This window comes from Alnus glutinosa, chromosome 5 (assembly GCF_958979055.1).
Source record: "Alnus glutinosa chromosome 5, dhAlnGlut1.1, whole genome shotgun sequence".
NCBI classification, from domain to species: Eukaryota; Viridiplantae; Streptophyta; class Magnoliopsida; order Fagales; family Betulaceae; genus Alnus; species Alnus glutinosa.
In genome coordinates, this window is record NC_084890.1 from 14,417,771 (window position 1) to 14,436,071 (window position 18,301).

Sequence of the window (18,301 nt, forward strand, 5' to 3'; positions counted from 1 at the left end):
CGGATATGGGAGATATCAAGGTCAATGGTCTAGTATGGAAGGTGGTGGATCATCACAGAGACATTTCTTTATGAATATACCCGCGATGATCCCTTGTAGAGTCAATCTTTTCTTGTATAACGCTGAGTTTGAATAGGCAAGTATGTTGGCGGGGAATACCTTTCCTTATATTGCCCTCGTGCTATATATGCAGGACCACTGAGTAAGTGACGGTCAGTTGGAGGGCTCTCGGTCCATTGGGCCATTGGGGGGTCATCGACACTCGAGGGTCTAATGGTTAGTTGTCTCTCGGAGGACAATATGTCGCTCAAACTCCCTTACCTGGTGAGTCCCGAGTTGTCATAATGCTCAGCTCGTCCGATGAGCAAGCCGACCCCTTATGGGCCCGAAGACAATCAAGCCCCATGGACCCCTAAGGGGTGGGTGATATTTCCCATCACCAAAAATCAACTTGCTTTTTAAATTAAAAGGAGCAAATTGATTGTCAAGAAAAGCAGTAGCCTTATCTTTGGCCCCTTGGCTTGGTAGAAGGATAAGACAGAAATAGTTTTTTAAGTTCTATTGCCATAGCTTTCTCACACCTACCCTACTCTTCTCAACTTCTCTTTTCGGGAGGTGAAGCGACGGCTGTGGGATATAGATTTTTGTTAAAGGTTTTGCACATAGATTTAATTGATAATAAATAAAATAAAATAAAGTAATGCATTCTTATCTCCTTTTTCTTTAAGACTGTCAATTTTTTATACGATTCGTAAACCCGATACAACTAATACTAAATTAAAGAGTTATGGTTGAAGAGTCTGATTCATTTAGTTATATAGGTCTGATTAAAGTTGACCTATATAATTTTCTACCCATACTTCGACACGAACTCAACACGCAATACGACCCAATACAAAATTAGAGAGTTAAGGTTACGGGGTTTGACCTGTTTAATTAAATTGATTGGATTAAGATTAATCTATATAGTCTTATATCTATACTTCGATACAACTCGAACTCGACATACGAACACGAATTGCTACCCCTACTTTTAACCCCCCAATGTGATGTGTCTTTTAAAATTACTATTAGATTTTGGATGAATCACCATTAAATTTTGATCAAATAGTAATTTTAAAAAGCACCACCATATAAGGGAATAAAAGAAAAATAAGTATATTACTTCAACTTTTGCTTGTGTATTTGGTCACTTACGAATTAGCTTCATGTATGTGTTGTTAATATAAATATATAAAAGCACACGATCAGAGCAGCACGCAAACATGACCCTGTACTTTACAGTTTCGCTCATATGAATAAACAAGATTTACTGTATATATCATCACCAAAGCATTATACAAAGAAAATCTGCCCAACGTTCAAAAGACTCTCATGAGGTACATTGAAGATCACACTGTTCTCCCTGCATATTTTCCTAAGAAACGCATATATATAATCAATGGCTATCTTCTTGTAGAACTTTGAATCCCTCCTTGCTCTCACCACTGTATTTCCCATTATATGAACCACCCCAGCATCTCTGCAGTTCTTCAAAAATTCTAACTCGTCAATCTCGGTCTGACCGCTTCCCTGACCGGATGAACATACGGTGCTGTTTACATGCAGTGGAGATCTAACAGGAACGATCGAGTCCACCGACGATATAGCAGTGTCAACGTTGGAAGAACTTGAGTTGCCATTGTTATCTAACAGCCCATCTCTAGACTGCAGGGTTTGCTGGCCATAGAGACTATACTCATCAGAGTCTGAACACCCTTCCATCATGGATTCAAGTCGGACAAACAAGAAGAGGGCGTCGAACAGCTTCTTCTCAAAATCATCATCTTTCTTGTGGAGGTCTTTATAGCCATATCTTGCTACACATCGGAACATGTGAAAACTTTTGGGTCCAATCCGCTTTACAAGAAATCTCTCTTCTTCTGGGACTGTGTAGACAGGAAGATATTTCACACAGACAAACATAACAACAGAGTGGATGGCAGGCAGATTTGTGATGAAGTGGGAAAAGATGTGAGGAACCCCACTTGCTAGCTCAGTGTACACGAGTCCAATCCCGGGGACCCGGACCAGCCCTAAACTGGGACCGAGCCCAAGAATCCATGCCATTGAAACCTTACTGTGCATTTCGAACTCGTAGCGTTTCACCGTACCATAATGCCAAACGTACATGATGAGAAGAAAGGCTGCTGCAATTACAAGGGGAACCCACCCCCCTTGATCGATCTTGAAGAGTACAGCAGAAAAGTAAGTGCACTCAACAACCAGTGATAAGACAGCAAAGATCAGAACAAGGATCCAGTGGCAGCGCCACACTAATAACATGACTAGAATCATGAGCAATGTGGTTACCAACATGACTATTACAACTGCCGTTCCTGTTGCAACACAAAATATTACTCGATTGCAAGATTTGATTCAGGAAAAAGAAAAGCTGGAAATGTGATCACAAGTCACAGGCAAAAAGTAGTTAAATGTATGCCACAAATATGAACTAAATTATTTGACCTTACAATGGCATGCTAGTTTGCTAAAAAGTAATCGCCAATTACCATTCTGGCATGACACTGTTTCTACTCAATAGTCAGAAAAGAACACAGACAAATGGCAAACTTTTGATATGATAATGCCCACACATACCATGAGTGTAAAGGAAGAGGATAGTGTTAGGTTGACAGAATAAAACTTTTGTCACATATTATGTTGGGATTTGGATTGTGAGAGTTGAGAGCTAATATATTAAAATGACAGAAATTTCTGACAAACCGGTTCGTAGGAAACTCCTATGAGCCAGCTTTTTTTTTTTTTTTTGATAAGTAAAGTATATTTCAAAAAAAGCACAGAGGGTGCAACACAAAGTACACAAAATGTATACATAATACCCCTAATTCAAAGAGAAAGAAGAACATAAATCTAAATAATCAGAATAAGAACACTCAGACATAGACTATATTGTCACTCTCCACATAAACAAGGTTTGTATCACCAACTTCTTCAAGTTAATCGAACCAGTCTCACAATTTTTAAAATTACGTGCATTCCGTTCCTTTTATAGACACCACATCAAACACAACGGATCCATTCTCCAAATCAACACCAACAACTGGTTGCCCCTTTGCCCCCTCCAACTCCCTAATATCTCTTTCACCGATCGTGACATTACCCACACAACACCAAACAGCTGCAATATCGTACTCCACAATTCTGTAGCAACCATACAATGCAGGAACAAATGATCAATGGACTCTCCACAAGTCTTACACATATAGCACCACTCCATCACAATAATATTCCTATTGCGTAAATTATCCAAAGTTAAAATTTTTCCTAAAGTCGTCGTCCACACAAAAAAAGCCACTCTAGGAGGAACCTTAACTTTTCAAATACTCTTCCAAGGAAAAGAAGACTGTATAGGACTAGATAATACCTTATAGTAAGACTTCACTTCAAATGATTTTCTTCGCGATGGAATCCAACAAATTTTATCCTCTTCTTCACACCTTACTTTTAGATAATACATATCAAAAAGTCTAGAGACCACTTCCACCTCCCAATCATGTACAGGTCAAGTAAACAAAATATTCTACAAGATGTTACCATTTTGTCTCTGCATATTCTCATCCACCCATGTATCCTTACCACACGCAATAGTAAATAGTTTTGGAAAAAAAAGCTTTAAATAGGTAAATCCCCACACCACACATCATGCCAAAACAATATTCAAGAACCGTCTTTGACCTCATATCTCACATGAGCTGCAAAAGCATCCCAACCCCTCCTAATACATTTCCACACTCCAACTCCTTTGAACACCAACCACCCCTCATACTTCCATATTTAATATCCACCACATTTCTCCAAAGAGCATCCCTTTCCATAGCAAATCACCATAGCCACTTACCCAGCAAAGCTCTATTAAACTAAATCATATTTCTCACTCCTAACCCCCCCCTCCGAGACCTTCAATGAACTAATCGTAGACCAATTAACCAGGTGGAATTTAAACTCATCTCCAATACCTCCCTAAAGGAAATCCCTCTGAATTTTTTTCCACATGATTAGCCACTTCCACTGGAATAGAAAAGAGGGACAAAAAATATGTTGGCAAATTCGAAAGAGTACTATTAATCAATGTTAACCTCTCACCCTTTGATAAATACAATCTCTTCCACCCCGCCAATCTATTTTCCATCTTCTCAATAATGCTAGTCCAAATATTAGAATCCTTATACTTAGCACCCAAAGGAAGACCCAAATACTTTATACGAAGCGAAGCCACACTGCACCCCAAAATGCTAGCCAACTCCTCCACGTCCGCTACATCACCTATTGGAACAATCTCGGATTTAGACAAGTTGTTTTCAGCTCCAAAACATCTAAGATCTCAGAATTGTTCAACATTAGGGTCACAAAAGATCAAGGTATGATCTGCAAATAATAAATGAAACACAATCATAGCCTTCTGATTTCTCGAGTTCATGGAGAACCCAAAGAGTCGCCCACTTTCCACCGTTGCAGATAGCATCTGACTTAAAGCTTCCATCCCCAATACAAACAATAAAGGAGACAAAGGATTCCCTTGTCGTAGACCTTATGAACTACTAAAAAACCCTAAAGGCGACCCATTGATAATGATAGAGAAAACTACAATTGAAATACAATGAGCAATCCAACCTCCCCATCTCTCTCCAAAACCACATCTCTCCAATAAATAAAGCAAAAACTCCCAATTTACATGATCATAGGCCTTCTCCAAATCCAATTTGCAAATAATACCCGGTGTTTTAGAGCGAAGCCGGCTATCCAAACATTCATTTGCCACCAATACAGAGTCCATGATTTGTCTCCCCTTGATAAATGTATTCTGAGAATGAGAAACAATCTTCCCCAACACTGACTTTAACCTATTTGCCAGAACCTTTGAAATGATTTTGTACATTCCACCTATTAAACTTATAGGTTGAAAATCCTTAATTTCCACTGCTCCGGCTTTCTTTGGAATAAGTGAAACAAAAGTAGCGTTTAGACTTTTCTCGAATTTTCCACTGTTATAAAATTCCTTTAGAATCGCAATAATATCAACCTTTAAAACCTCCCAATACTTTTAGGAAAATGCCATAGTAAATCCATCAGGACCTGGGGCCTTATCGACTTTGAAATTCTGTACTACCTCCCAAACTTTATCTTCCTCGAACTCTCGTTCCATCCATATTCTTTCCCCATCATCAATGGAAAGAAAAGATAAATCATCTGGCCTTAGTCTCCATTGATATTGCTCACAATATAGCTGTTTATAGAAATCCGCAATGTGATCCTAAATAACTGTTGCCTCATCAGTCAGATGTCCATCAACCACTAGTGTCTCAATCGAATTATGTCTCCTGTGTGAATTTGCCAACCGATGGAAGAACTTCGTATTATTATCACCATCTTTTAACCACAATGCCCTTGATTTTTGTCTCCAACTAACTTCTTCAAGATAAATACTCATCTCTAAACTTCTAGAATATTCTTCTCTCTTGATATTTTTTTCTTCAGATAACGGTCTTTCCTCAGCAATCATATCCAGCTCACTCAGACCCTTCTCCATTTCATTTTTTTGCACCCCAACATTCCCAAACACCTCCTTATTCCATTTTTTCAGGTCAACTTTCAATGCTTTTAACTTTCGTGCGAATACATAACTTGACGTACCTTCATAAATGTAGGAGCCCCACCACCTCTTAACCTGCTCCTGAAAACCTTTCGCATGCAAGCACGTATTTTCAAATTTAAACGACCCCCTACCCCGTCTCCCTACTCCACAATCTAATAACAATGGATAATGATCTGAAAGTAGACGAGGGAGACGTCTTTGAGAAACTTTTGGAAAATATTTCTCCTATTCTGTAGAGAGCAAGAACCGATCAATTCTGGACCAAGCACGGCAATTGGACCACGTGCATCTCCCCCCTAACCAATATCCATGAGACCCTGTTCATAAAATCAGCAAAATCCACCATCATCATTACGCCCATAAACACCTGCAAATGCCCAATCAAAATTCGTCGTCACACTTCAGAATGCACATGCTACCACATACCTCCCCACACACTCCTCAATCTTCTCGACCGCTCTCTCTTCCCACATTAACAACATGCCTCTCAATGCCCCTCTCAAACCCAAATACACCCAATCCTCATGAATCCACCCCCAAACACTACGAACCACCTCCCTACTAATTAAGGGTAATTAGTTTTTTCCCCCATCAACTACCGGTTATTGTCAATATGTCACCACGAACTGACATCTCAACCAGAAAAGAGCATTGAACTACCATTTACATACCAAAAACCCCCTTCCGTTAGAGAATCTTGTTAAATTGGACGAAATATTCGATTTTTAGACGTTAAATTTTGCTTAAAGACAGAAATACCCTCAAACAATAATTTAATAAAAAAAGAAAAAGAAAAATAGAGGGGGTGGCTCGCGGCCACCCCGGCTTGGATCTGGGGTGGCTCGCAGACCACCAGCAACCACCCCTCTCTTTTCCTTATCCTTTTCCTTTTTATTTATTTTTTAATTGTTTAATTTAAAGGTATTATATGTAAATTTTAAACTTGAGTTAGGGTATTTGAGTATTTTCACGAATTTGACTGACGGAATGAGGGTTTTGGTATGTAAATGGTAGTTTAATGCTCTCTTTTGGTTGAGGTGTCAGTTTGTGGTGGCATATTGACAATGACCAGTAGTTGATGGGGGGAAAAGATAATTACTCCTACTAATTACCTCCATTTTAGTCTCTTGCAAGCACACAATATCAGCCTTCCATTCCCTCAACAACCTCCTAATCTTCGTTCTTTTCTTGGGCTCATTCATGCCTCGCACATTCAAAGATATTATCTTAGGCTTCATAATTAACATTTACCAACCCTCCCCTTTTAGCCAGCCTAGACGATTGACCTCCTTTCCCATCATAATTTACCGAACATTCCAATCTCTTCACTTCACGTTGTCCTCGATTCCCAAATTTTGCACTCAAAGTATTATCATGCCCCACCCCATTGGAATAACGATTTGCTTCAATATCATTGAATAAAGCCATCAATTTATCTTCAAAACCAGCACAAGACGGACCTACACCATGACAAAATCCTTTAACCCTCTTTACAACCCACACTGTAGACACAGAGTTATCCCCTAATTGCTCCCCCAAAACCGCCAATGGTTGGATATTCAGCATCTCGCTTCCCTCATTAGCATCTTCTGTACGTATCACCACTACTAAATAATCATCCCCCTCAACCCCACCCCGTAAATCATCCTCACAACCCACATAGCCCCTTGAATCTTCCTCAAACTCCACAAATTTCGAAACAAAACCAGAATTTTTATAGCCTTATAACCCCTTGCGTACATACGGTGAATCCATCTCTCCCAACCCAAACAATCCCACCCCGATATCTGCATTCCTCGGACTCTCACTCCCCTGATCACCCTCATCCCTGTCCTCACCTACACCAACACTCGAATCAGAAACCAACTGACACTCACCATCAAAGACTGGGAAACTGTTTCTCCATATTCTTTGTTTCCCCCACTCCATGCCTTGCGCATATAGATCCTGAAACCCAGGCAGTGAAAACTCCTAACTGGCCATCCTCATGCCCCCAGAGTCACCATCTGTTCCCTCTGGTTCAGACCCTATATCGGTGGCCTCTGGCTCAGTATCAACCTCCGTCGTCTTAATGGATATGCTCTGCCGTCTTGCCCAGCACCCCGCCCATCACTTTATTTTCCTTTAGCCTACGGCCTACTCCTTCAGATGACCCAATCCCCTATTCTCTCCCTCTCCCGACAAAGCCACTTCATTGTTTGTTGGACCTTTTTGTCTTGGGCCTGTAGTAAGCATAGCCTCATCCCTCACTAGGCCCAAATCGATTAGACCCAGCCACCTCGCAGCGTCCTCTCTCTAATTGAAATCAGCGTCTGCTTCGAATTTTCCGGCCGACTGTAGTTTTCCTTCCACAAAAAAACCACTCGACGTGATCTCGGCGCCAACATAAACCAGGCAATCTCCCTCCGCCAATTCCGTCTCCACCATCACCTGTTTTGCCCCCAGCAAAGAATTTCTCTAATTTCCTCAATTGTGCAAGACAATTAGCCCATCCGCTACCTTCTCTTCCCTCCGGTAGAATCACAAATGCCATATTCCGACAACTCCAAAAATCTTCCATGAGAATTACCTCGTTGTTGCAGAATATGCACTTTAGAACCCACCCGGAAGGTCCTGTCCTAAACCATCCTACACTCAACTTACTCAAGAACACTGCTCCTGCTCTGAAGAGACCTCTACTCCTCTCTGCTAATCTTCTGCCATCCCCCACACAAAACTCAGATCGAAGCTCAAAAGATTTAGCTTCTACGTAGAAAAAATCCCACATAACCCATCAGAATTCTGGAAAGATGTCTCTTTGTGAGGACTTGATACAATATCTTGAGACACCACTTTTTAACTTAAACCTTTATCCTATTGGCTTTGGACATTACAATGCTATAAACCATCGACTTTGATACCACTTCTGGGATTTCAATTTGTGAGAGTTGAGAGTTAACACCTTGGAGAGTTTCACTCCAAGGGGGCTTGATACAAGATGTTAAGAAGCCACCTTAACCCAAAAACCAGTTTGATCGTTGAGGATGAAAAGAACCAGTTTGATCGTTGGAAACTTGAGACATAATGTCATCATCTTCAAACTCATGCATTAAAAATATTTACATATAAAGGTAGAATTTTGAGCTAGAAAACCACTTGGAAAACAGTGTTTATTGTCAAGAACCGTATTCTTTGAAGACCCTGAAAACAACACACTGTATTATTGAAAAGACAATAATGATCTATCAGGACTCCAGTCATGCTCTATGTAACCAAGAGTGGTTCCTTTTTAACTTTTTGCTCTTCCACTAGAGTCCCCCCCCTCTACATGCAAATGAGGCTCATATAAACGGCAAAACACTACAAATAATTGGATATGGAAATTATTTACTTTCAGTAGTAGTTGACTTCCATAGATAAACAATATATTGTAATTAGAGAATCAAAACAGAACAACTCAAGGGTCTTCCCTCAGATATATATCTGATTCACAAATCCCACCCAAACTCTATGAATAATAACAGGAAATTTGCACTATTTTTAAAAGCCATACAAAAGTTTTTGTAAATCTTGACAGCTTAAAAAGAGGGGAGGGGGGAGGTGGGGAATTGCAAACTAAGATGGAACCGAATCAGGAAAAAGTTGTAATTCTTCAGCTTAGCCACAACCATATGCATAAAAGACACACCATCTATATGTTCATGAAGGGTTTCATATATAGAACCTAAGAATAAACATTGATGCGCATTGACATATTTCCTAGCAGAAAAATATTGAACAAAATGGAAGAATATTGATCAAAGAAACTTCAGAACATTAAAAAGAAGGTGAACTTACCATAAGCATTTGCAATTTGGCCTTGATTTTTGAATCCAGCAGTCACAGCAATGCAAAGAATCATAAGGATCCAATTAATATCTGGAACATATATCTGGCCAAGGAACGTTTTGGATGTATGTACAACTTTGACTCTTGGAAAACAGCCAAGTGCAAGAGCCTGCTTAATTATTGAAAAGGTTGCAGATATAGTTGCCTGGCTTGCAACTACAGCCGCTGCAGTTGCAATAAGTAATACAGGCCAATATATGCTATCTGCAGAATAAGATTAAATATTAGAGAAACCCTTGCCTTATTAGACACTGTATTCAGATTATAAAAATTTTCAAGGAACCCTTGCCACATTAAACAGTTCAAACACCTCATACAAATATCTGAGAAAAGAAAGGCTAATGTGAGCATTTTGAGAGTATTGCCACAAACCCCCTCTTCAGGAACTCAACATTTTACAGGTAAAATGAACACCACATCCAAATGTCTAGTACTTTAAAGTTGATCCAACAGATAAAGATTCAGCCCTAAGAACACTTTGGTCACTCAATGATGCCAAAAATGGGATGACATTTGTCAAGAGATTCAACAAAACATTGAACAGAGTGTGCAAACTATTAACGAGGTGGAAAAGATTTTGAGGATTTATTCCTGAAGTATTCCACTACTCAATATTCGGGTCCGCGCGTCATGATTTGTGCCATATTATTCAGACTTAGAAATATCTTGTGAAATTCCAATACAAGTTGTATAAAAGCCTTTTCCTTATGGAAATTCTGATTTCAGGATAGACCAAAAATTTCTCCCACACACATATGTAAGTGTAAAATGATGAATGATTCATTGATCTGTATTCCATAAATATATTAACTTTTTCCTTTATTGTTTCCTATTTTAATTTATTTTTCTTAACCTGTAGACTGAAATGCTTTATGATGCTTCCACATGAAGTTGGAAGGAGATTGTCCAAGCAAAAATGACTTTTGGGTACGTTTGGTATTTAAGACTATTGCTATAATCTTGCTATATAAATGTCATCAAACCATTATTAATTAATCTTCAATATTGTTTTTATTTTCCTGAACTTGATGACATTCTTCCTACTTAACCAAAAAGAAATTAAATGTGATTTATCACAACTCTGATTAAAACTTATATTTACTTTCACATGCATCCTTCACAACTAAATTTACACATTGTTGGCATGGTGCTTTTTATTTATTTTATTATTATTAAGTTCCTTATGAGTATCACATATAGGCTAACTATCATAAATTAGTCACCGTAGGAAAGAAGATGCACTGGGGCACATTTCAGAATGAGTAACTGTACCAAGAACTGTTCAACAAATGAATTGTGAATTCTATTTTTTTTCCTTCAGCAATCATTAATTGCTGTTTCTTGCATCACATAGGTCTACTTTCAGTACAGACTATATATTAGAACAAACCTGGAATAGTACGATAAAATGCATCAACAGCATGATCTTTATTAGTCATAAGGAAGGCAGCTTGTCCAGAATAGGCTAGAAGAAGGCAAGGAAAGACGACTACGGTGAAAGCAATCTGTACAGCCGAAACAGGAAAATGGGCTAAGTCAGCGAAAAGTGCCTCTGTACCTGCAACAATTCATATGTAGAGATCAGAATCCAACAGGACCAAATATTCTTTGATTTTAATATACCTTGATGGATTAAAAACAGTACATGGAGTAACCGAAATAATAGAAAGTTTACCTGTTATACTGAGCATAATACCTCCAAGGGAAGTCCAACCATCTTTTCCTCTCCTTCTAAAATACAGGAATATATGAAAAGGTGAAAAGGCTTTCAGAACACTACTATCATATTTCCAGATGTTGAATATGCCAATTCCTCCAATTACGAGAAACCAAAGCAGAACAATAGGAGCAAAGAGCCAACCTACTCTATCTGTACCATAGTGTTGCAAACTAAACAATCCTATTAATATTACAACGGCAACAAGTACAACCACACCTGTACCACATAAAAGTGATCATTAAAAACAGAGAAATTTAAATTAATAGAATTAAAATATTTTCAGATACCCAGGAGCAAATATACGAAAATGTTTAGTTTCAGGAATGATATAATACCATTACTCATATGGGGGTTGTCAAACTTGATTCCTCCAACAGCTGATAGAACTGTACAGATCAGAGGATTAAGGATCTTAAACGGCCTTCAAGAAAGAAAATACTCAAGCAAATAACAACATATTGACATTATAATTATAGAGGAATATTCCTAATATGGACAGTAAATATATACTATAAGTTATTGAGACATGCTGAAAATGAGTAAAGCACAAGGAAAGAGCTAAAAACAGGGATTAGCAAATACTGAACTGCTTGAATAACCCCATAAATCTTAAATAGACGGAGATGATTTCATCCAGTTGATTTCCTCAACCTTTCTATCTTACTTACTGGATCAAAATTTATTAGGTGCAACTCATGGTTAATAAGAAAGTGAAATCTGAAAAATGTTAGAAATCAATGCATAGAAATATTGGGAAGCCACAAGTATTAAAGATTTTGCTTTCACATATGACAAATTTCAAATATTAATTTCGACACTCCTCGTAAAGCCAGATATTTTAACATAATGCAACGTTCTGGTTGTCCTGGATCACCAAACCCAGAACCAACTCGAATTGAAGTTCAAAGAAAAAGAATGCCAGAGAGTGAATTTCAGACAAGAATGTACATCTAATATGTCTGACAAAAAATTTCCAACTCTAATATTAACTAAAGTCAAGAACTCTCTAAATAAATTCATATATCACAAGAATGCTTTAATGTCTTCCACATTTGCATCGATTTCTCAACACATTTATACAGTTGAAAATAACAGGACTTTGGGATCCATATGCAGCCTCAGTTATTACATCAGGCATAAGATCTCAATTTAATCAACTGTATTTAACCATATGTGTTATTTTATCTACCAAACATTTCCCACAATCATCAAAGTTGAACAAATTTTTTTATGAAAGTAAGAAAAACAAAATGGCTTAATTAATAAACTACAATTTCTGTTCACTTAGTGAGCTTCTTTGTGTACCTATAGGCATGTAGATGCATTATTTAAACTATTACATTTGTACAAACAATAGTAAAAAGAATCGACATTAAGGTAGTAATAAAATTAAGGTGCCTCGTTTTACAAGCAGGGTCCCTGGTTTGAGTTGTATCATTGGATGGATACAGACATTATGCCTATCAAGATATTGTGTGATATTCTCATGAAATAAAGAGGACCATTGATTTCTTGATAGCCTTAAGTGATAAACAAGATATCATTTGCTATCCCATCAATTTCGGCAACGTTTGAAACAATGACTCTCATTCGTCTTATTTCACTCATTGATTGCAGTGTCTCATTCAATGGTTTTTATCACACATCCACTAGTTATATGTAAAAAAAAAAAAAAAAAAATCTTTTTTTCGTCAGGTAGACTACCCAGGCAGACAGACAAACAAATAAATAAATAGACAATTCCAGCATGAAGGACGGTATACCTGATATAGCTGGAGTTAGAATCCCATCCCCAATCACCATGCAAGTGCCAACAAGGACAAGAATAAGAAGTGCATTTTTCCTAAATGCATATTCCTCCAACCACCTCTTAGTTTTTGCAGCAAATGATTGTTCATGGAAAGTAGAACGACTATACGTTGTTAGCTCCTCATCAGTTCGGTGTTGGTTAGGAATAGTTTTTATTTTTGCATGTCGACAAAGCAACGAATAAAGTGCAAATGTTCCACCTTCACCACAAAGAGGACAAATTTAGGGAACTTAATAGTGCAGCATCAACCTAAAAATGAAAAGTATGCCTGATCAATGTGAAAAATGCAAACAATCCCGTGTTGCAGTATACGACTACAGCGTATACCTTTTATAGAAAATCATGTTTAATACAATGCGGCATGAAGTTAAAACAACTGAATACAAAATAAAGGATATAGAAAATCACGTTTAACAGTTTTTAAACAAAATAGGGTACAAGTGTTAAACACCTTTTATATTCTGAATAAAACACCTACAAATGTGACACCAACTAATCAGCGTGGTTTGCTTATATATCTTCCTGCACAAGACAGGAAGTGATCTGCTGTTGTGGAGAGAGAAAAAAAAAACTCAAAGAAACATACTAAAATTGCTTCAGCTTAGTAAAAAGGTAATAAGAAAAAGAAACACAATAACAAAAAATCAATAAAGTCAGTCAAATAGCAGCGTCAATAATATAGCACCCTATTTAACAAAGTTTATGTTCTCTCCAGTATCTGTATTTGCAATGTATTTACTTTCCCACAGCTAGGGACTTCAATAAATTCTTTTCACCCAGAAATTCAGTTTTATACGGTCGATATATTATTGAATCCCTTAAAAGACAAAGATTTCTTTCACTTTTGAAGTGGCAATAAGAAGATACAAAGTAAATTCATAATTCAGGCATAGAATCAGATTTGATGCCTCTCATGTACAGTTCTTATATATGTCAGTATACATTGTGCATGTTTAACATAAATCTTAACAATAGATTTCTGCCTAGTTTAAGTAATATATGCTTGCAGAGTCATTGACATGGAGTGACTAAAAATAAAACTTGCCACCAATTATCTCAAAGGAAACAAGCAATAATCATGGTTATTAATCTACTTCATCAGCTACAAAAGGAGAACAACACCCCTTCCCGGGAAAAAAGAAAAAAGAAAAGAAAAGGTGGAGGCATAACATCACCCCATATTTTTTCTGTATATGTTAACTATTATTGAGTTAGAAACTAAAGTAGATGATTGTCCAGCACATGATCAAAATGTAGTACTAAGAATTGTCTTTATCTAATCTACAAATGCACAAATAAAAATTTTAATGCAGAAAACAAATATGTCAAGATCAAGTTACCTTGACCATTGTCGTTCGCTCTACAGACAACAAAAACATACTTGAGGAGTGGAACAAGAGTAAGCGAGTATATAATTAAGGAAAGGGCTCCAATCACATCTTCAGGATCTACAGGTCCATGAGGAAATGTATTTTTGAAAACATACAATGGGGAAGTGCCCAAGTCTCCATAAACCACTCCAAGACTCTGGAATGCAAGCCGCAGAAGCAATACAGCAGAAAATTTCTACACGAATAAAAAAAATATATCAGCAAAGAAAATGAATGTGAATACCAACGACCAAGATATCCTCAAAATCCATCAATTTGCTCCAGGGGACACTTGGTACAGGCTTGGCATGTACAGATCTCACATTATGCAATTATTTGAATTATACAGCATAATAACATGGCAGTTACTACTACTGCAAGCCTAAATCCAACAGCATGCATGCACTTCACATACGCTGGCAGGTACACATCTCATATTAACAATACTTTCAATTATATAGCTTACTACAGTAATCGTCAATAGTAATGCAAGCCAAAATCCAGTAACAACATCCATGCACTAAGTCCATGGATTCATTTCTGGCAATCCTCGGCATATAGCTCAAAATCAACCCGAGCATAAAAGATTCAACAAATCCAATGCCTTCTAATTGGAAATCTAAGTTGGAATTTAAAAATTCACCCGTCAATGCAAAGATGCTATTAACAAGGAGTAATTGCTGTCCTGCTTTAACAACTTACAAGTGAATACTATATATGAGAGAGAATCTTGAAAAGAAAGTTGCTCTTACCTTTTCTCTGTACATATTTCTAAGCCTTCCAGCCTCCTCATCCATAGGCTGATCAAGCTTCTGATCCAACACCCACATACTACCTTTGGTGCTATCATTCTCTTCTTCAATCTCCACTCTTGAAGCCATTTGAAACTCAGTTCAAATGATTCTGCAGCTCTCACCACCTACCCTCTCTGATATCCCCTTTCCGCAGTCTCTCACTCCACGAACCAGAACACAACTCAAACCTTCAAACCAAACCAATCAGAAATCACAGAAATGCCTGAAACCTAAAATCTCAACTTCGATCTTCACTTGGAATCCATGTCGAATCCAACAAAGAACTGTACCACCAACACAAATCTGAAAAGAAAAACTGAAAATTAAACTAATAACCCAATTTAAAACTTTATCATTCCGAAGAGAAGACAATTCAAATCCAATTACTAGAAATTGGCGTCAATTCGGTAAACATGATTGACCCGCAGAAACTGACACCAAATAGAAATTTTTCATTTTTTTTTTTAAGATGAATGACACCAAATAGAAGTTGAAAAGGCAAGAACCAAAGATTTAAGTTATAATTAAGCCCACCACGACAAGCTGAAAATGAACCAAAAAGACTTCGCTTGATACTTCAATCCAATGTCAAGAAAGCTGATACATACCAAAACTGAAAAGAAAGCCAATAAAAGCCCAGAAACCCAATTGAGGATAGAACCGCTCAGGCACACCTCACATGCAAAGAGAATACACGGAAAAGAGACAAAGAACCAAAACCAAAGATTCAAACTTTAATTACGCCAAGATAAGCTGAAAATGAACCAAAAAGACTTGAGTTTTCTTTGTAAGTTATATCAAATTCAATGTCAAGAAAGCTAACATATACCAGAACTAAACAGAATACCCAATAAAAACCCAGTTTGAGGACAGAAAAGCTCAAGCACATCTCCCATGCAAAGAACTTAGACAAAAAAGGAAAACAGACAATGAATTCAGTACTCTGTCAAAAACTCCCAAGTGGGGTCACAGCTTGAGAAGAGGCTCAGTCTCAACCACAGGATGACCAACAAAAATCTCACGTACCCATGTACCAAAACACAGAGGCGGCCAATACCAAGTCGGTTTCAGGAGCAAAAACGAAGGCTCTGAAACAGAGTCTTCTTGCGTGCCGGCTCTTTTTGCTCAGCCCCTTTTTCCCTGGAGGAATGAAACAACAAAGAAAACACACGAACTAATCCCCCCGCCAAAAGGGAGAGTGGAAGTAATCGGTTTCGCTTGTAATTCTTTTGAGTGACACGTTTTTTAGATTGGCGGATCGCTGCCGAGTGCTGAGCAAAGAAAAGCTGGTCAAATAGTAAAAAACCATTTTCTTTTCTTCTTTTAATTACCATCAACTATTACCATTATTATCATAATCATTACTTAACTGTTGACATTATTATGATTTAAATAATATTTAGCACAAAAAGATAAGATAAGAAATAAGTTGCTTAATAATGGCTTCTCTGGGGGGCCTACTGCCTCATATGGTGGAACTGAACTCTGCACCTGTCTGGAGTCTGCACTCTGGAGCCATACAACAATCTTTCTTTTTTATTTTTGTTTAGATTTCCCTTTCTTTTTTTAAATGTAAAATATGTTTTTATATTTGATACAATTCAAAATTATTAATCATAGTCCATACATGATAGATCCAATATTTTGGCGAAAAGATTCATCATTTGTTCATGGGCAATTGAGCTTTTAAGTTTTGAGTCTATCATGGTGGGTCCTTGCTTCGCGGCAGTAGAGGAGGCTATGAATGTTAGTTGGTGCTCCAATGCCATCATAAATTTAACGAAAAATGATTTTTGTATATTTATTGTACATTTTTAAAAAAAAAAAAATTAATTATTAAATTTTTAAGATCCATGAGAATCTACATATAAGTCTTACAGATTCAAAGAGTGATTTAAAAAAAAAATGTACGTGTGGGTCTTACAGATCTAATAGTTAATTTAAAAAAAAGATGTACATGAAACATATTTTAAATTTAAGTCATTATTCTTTACAGATAATTCTATATGTATGTTAAGTGTCCATCAAAAAATAAAATAACTTTTAAAATCATCGTTTAGATCAAAAATTAATTTTATCTTAGGGCTCTTTTACGTTACTAATATTTTTTGTTTTCTGGGATTTAGCCATTATGGTCCCCATCCTCTTTTTAAGTTTTAATGGTATCGTTATCTAAAAAGTTTTGACTTGTGTGAAATCATTAAAAGATTTTGCACTTGTCTTTACTTCTTTAGTAGAGAATTAGATATAGATTTGTTTTTTTTTCGTAAGATAAATTATTGTTGTATAATTTTTGCCATAATTTTTTTACAATTTTAATAACTTTTTTTCAAACTAATAATTGAATTTGTTTATTTACACATGGGTTCTACATACATATTCAATGATTGATTTTTTTAAAATAAAAAATAAAGTTGTTAAAGTTGTATAAAAGTTATAAATATATTATATATCTTTCCGTATATTTGAAGAATGAGAAATGATTGTTGTACAACTTTAGCAATTTTTTTTCATGATCAATTATTAGATCTGTTTTCTTACGTGTGGACCATAAATATCAAATGGTTGATCTTAAAAAAAGTTGTTAAAGTTGTACAAAAGTTATGCGATAAACATTACTCTTGAAGAATTTTGAGGAATTGCATATAAAAAAGTTAGGGTTTTGATTCTTTTGATTTTTGGTCTTTTGTGTTTTACTGTTTTGTCACTTTGTGTTTTTGAATTTCCGCTAATGCTCTGTTTGTTTCGGCGTAAAATGATTTCGGCATTTTTCGGTGTTTGGTTGGGGCGAAAATAATGGTCAACGAAAATCATTTTCGGTTTGACCGTAAAAGCTTCTTTAATTTTCGGAAAACTCTTCCTTACACGCATATTTGATATTCGATCGTCAAAATTTAACAATTGTTGGTCGTCGAGATCCAGTTGGCACCGGAGTCCGACAACATCCGGTCGCCGGAAATCTGCCGGCGCCGAAATCAGGCCGCCGGAATTCTGCCGGCGCCTGATTCCGTCACCGGCAGACCAGATTCCGGCCGGAATATTGCTGGATCCGTCCAGATCCGGCAATTGATCAGGCCGGATCCG

At 37.1% G+C, this 18,301-nt stretch overlaps 1 protein-coding gene across 4 annotated transcripts; it reads right to left on the minus strand.

Annotated features, from left to right (window-relative positions):
• Positions 1–1,254: 1,254 nt before the first annotated feature.
• LOC133869922 (potassium transporter 11-like) lies at positions 1,255–16,472 on the minus strand. Of its 4 annotated transcripts, none has more exons than XM_062307017.1 (9): positions 16,244–16,472; positions 15,176–15,520; positions 14,394–14,619; positions 13,007–13,252; positions 11,579–11,629; positions 11,199–11,459; positions 10,914–11,081; positions 9,473–9,727; positions 1,255–2,378 (listed from the first exon to the last, which is right to left on the minus strand). In XM_062307017.1, exons 2-9 carry the CDS (start codon positions 15,302–15,304, stop codon positions 1,336–1,338), a joined length of 2,379 nt encoding a protein of 792 aa, XP_062163001.1. In that variant the 5' UTR covers positions 15,305–15,520; positions 16,244–16,472; the 3' UTR covers positions 1,255–1,335. The 4 variants fall into 4 exon arrangements, with proteins under 4 accessions (XP_062163001.1, XP_062162999.1, XP_062163002.1 ...); XM_062307015.1 differs by having other exon boundaries at positions 16,160–16,472; XM_062307018.1 differs by lacking the exon at positions 16,244–16,472 and adding an exon at positions 16,065–16,120.
• Between the last annotated feature and the right edge of the window lie 1,829 nt (positions 16,473–18,301).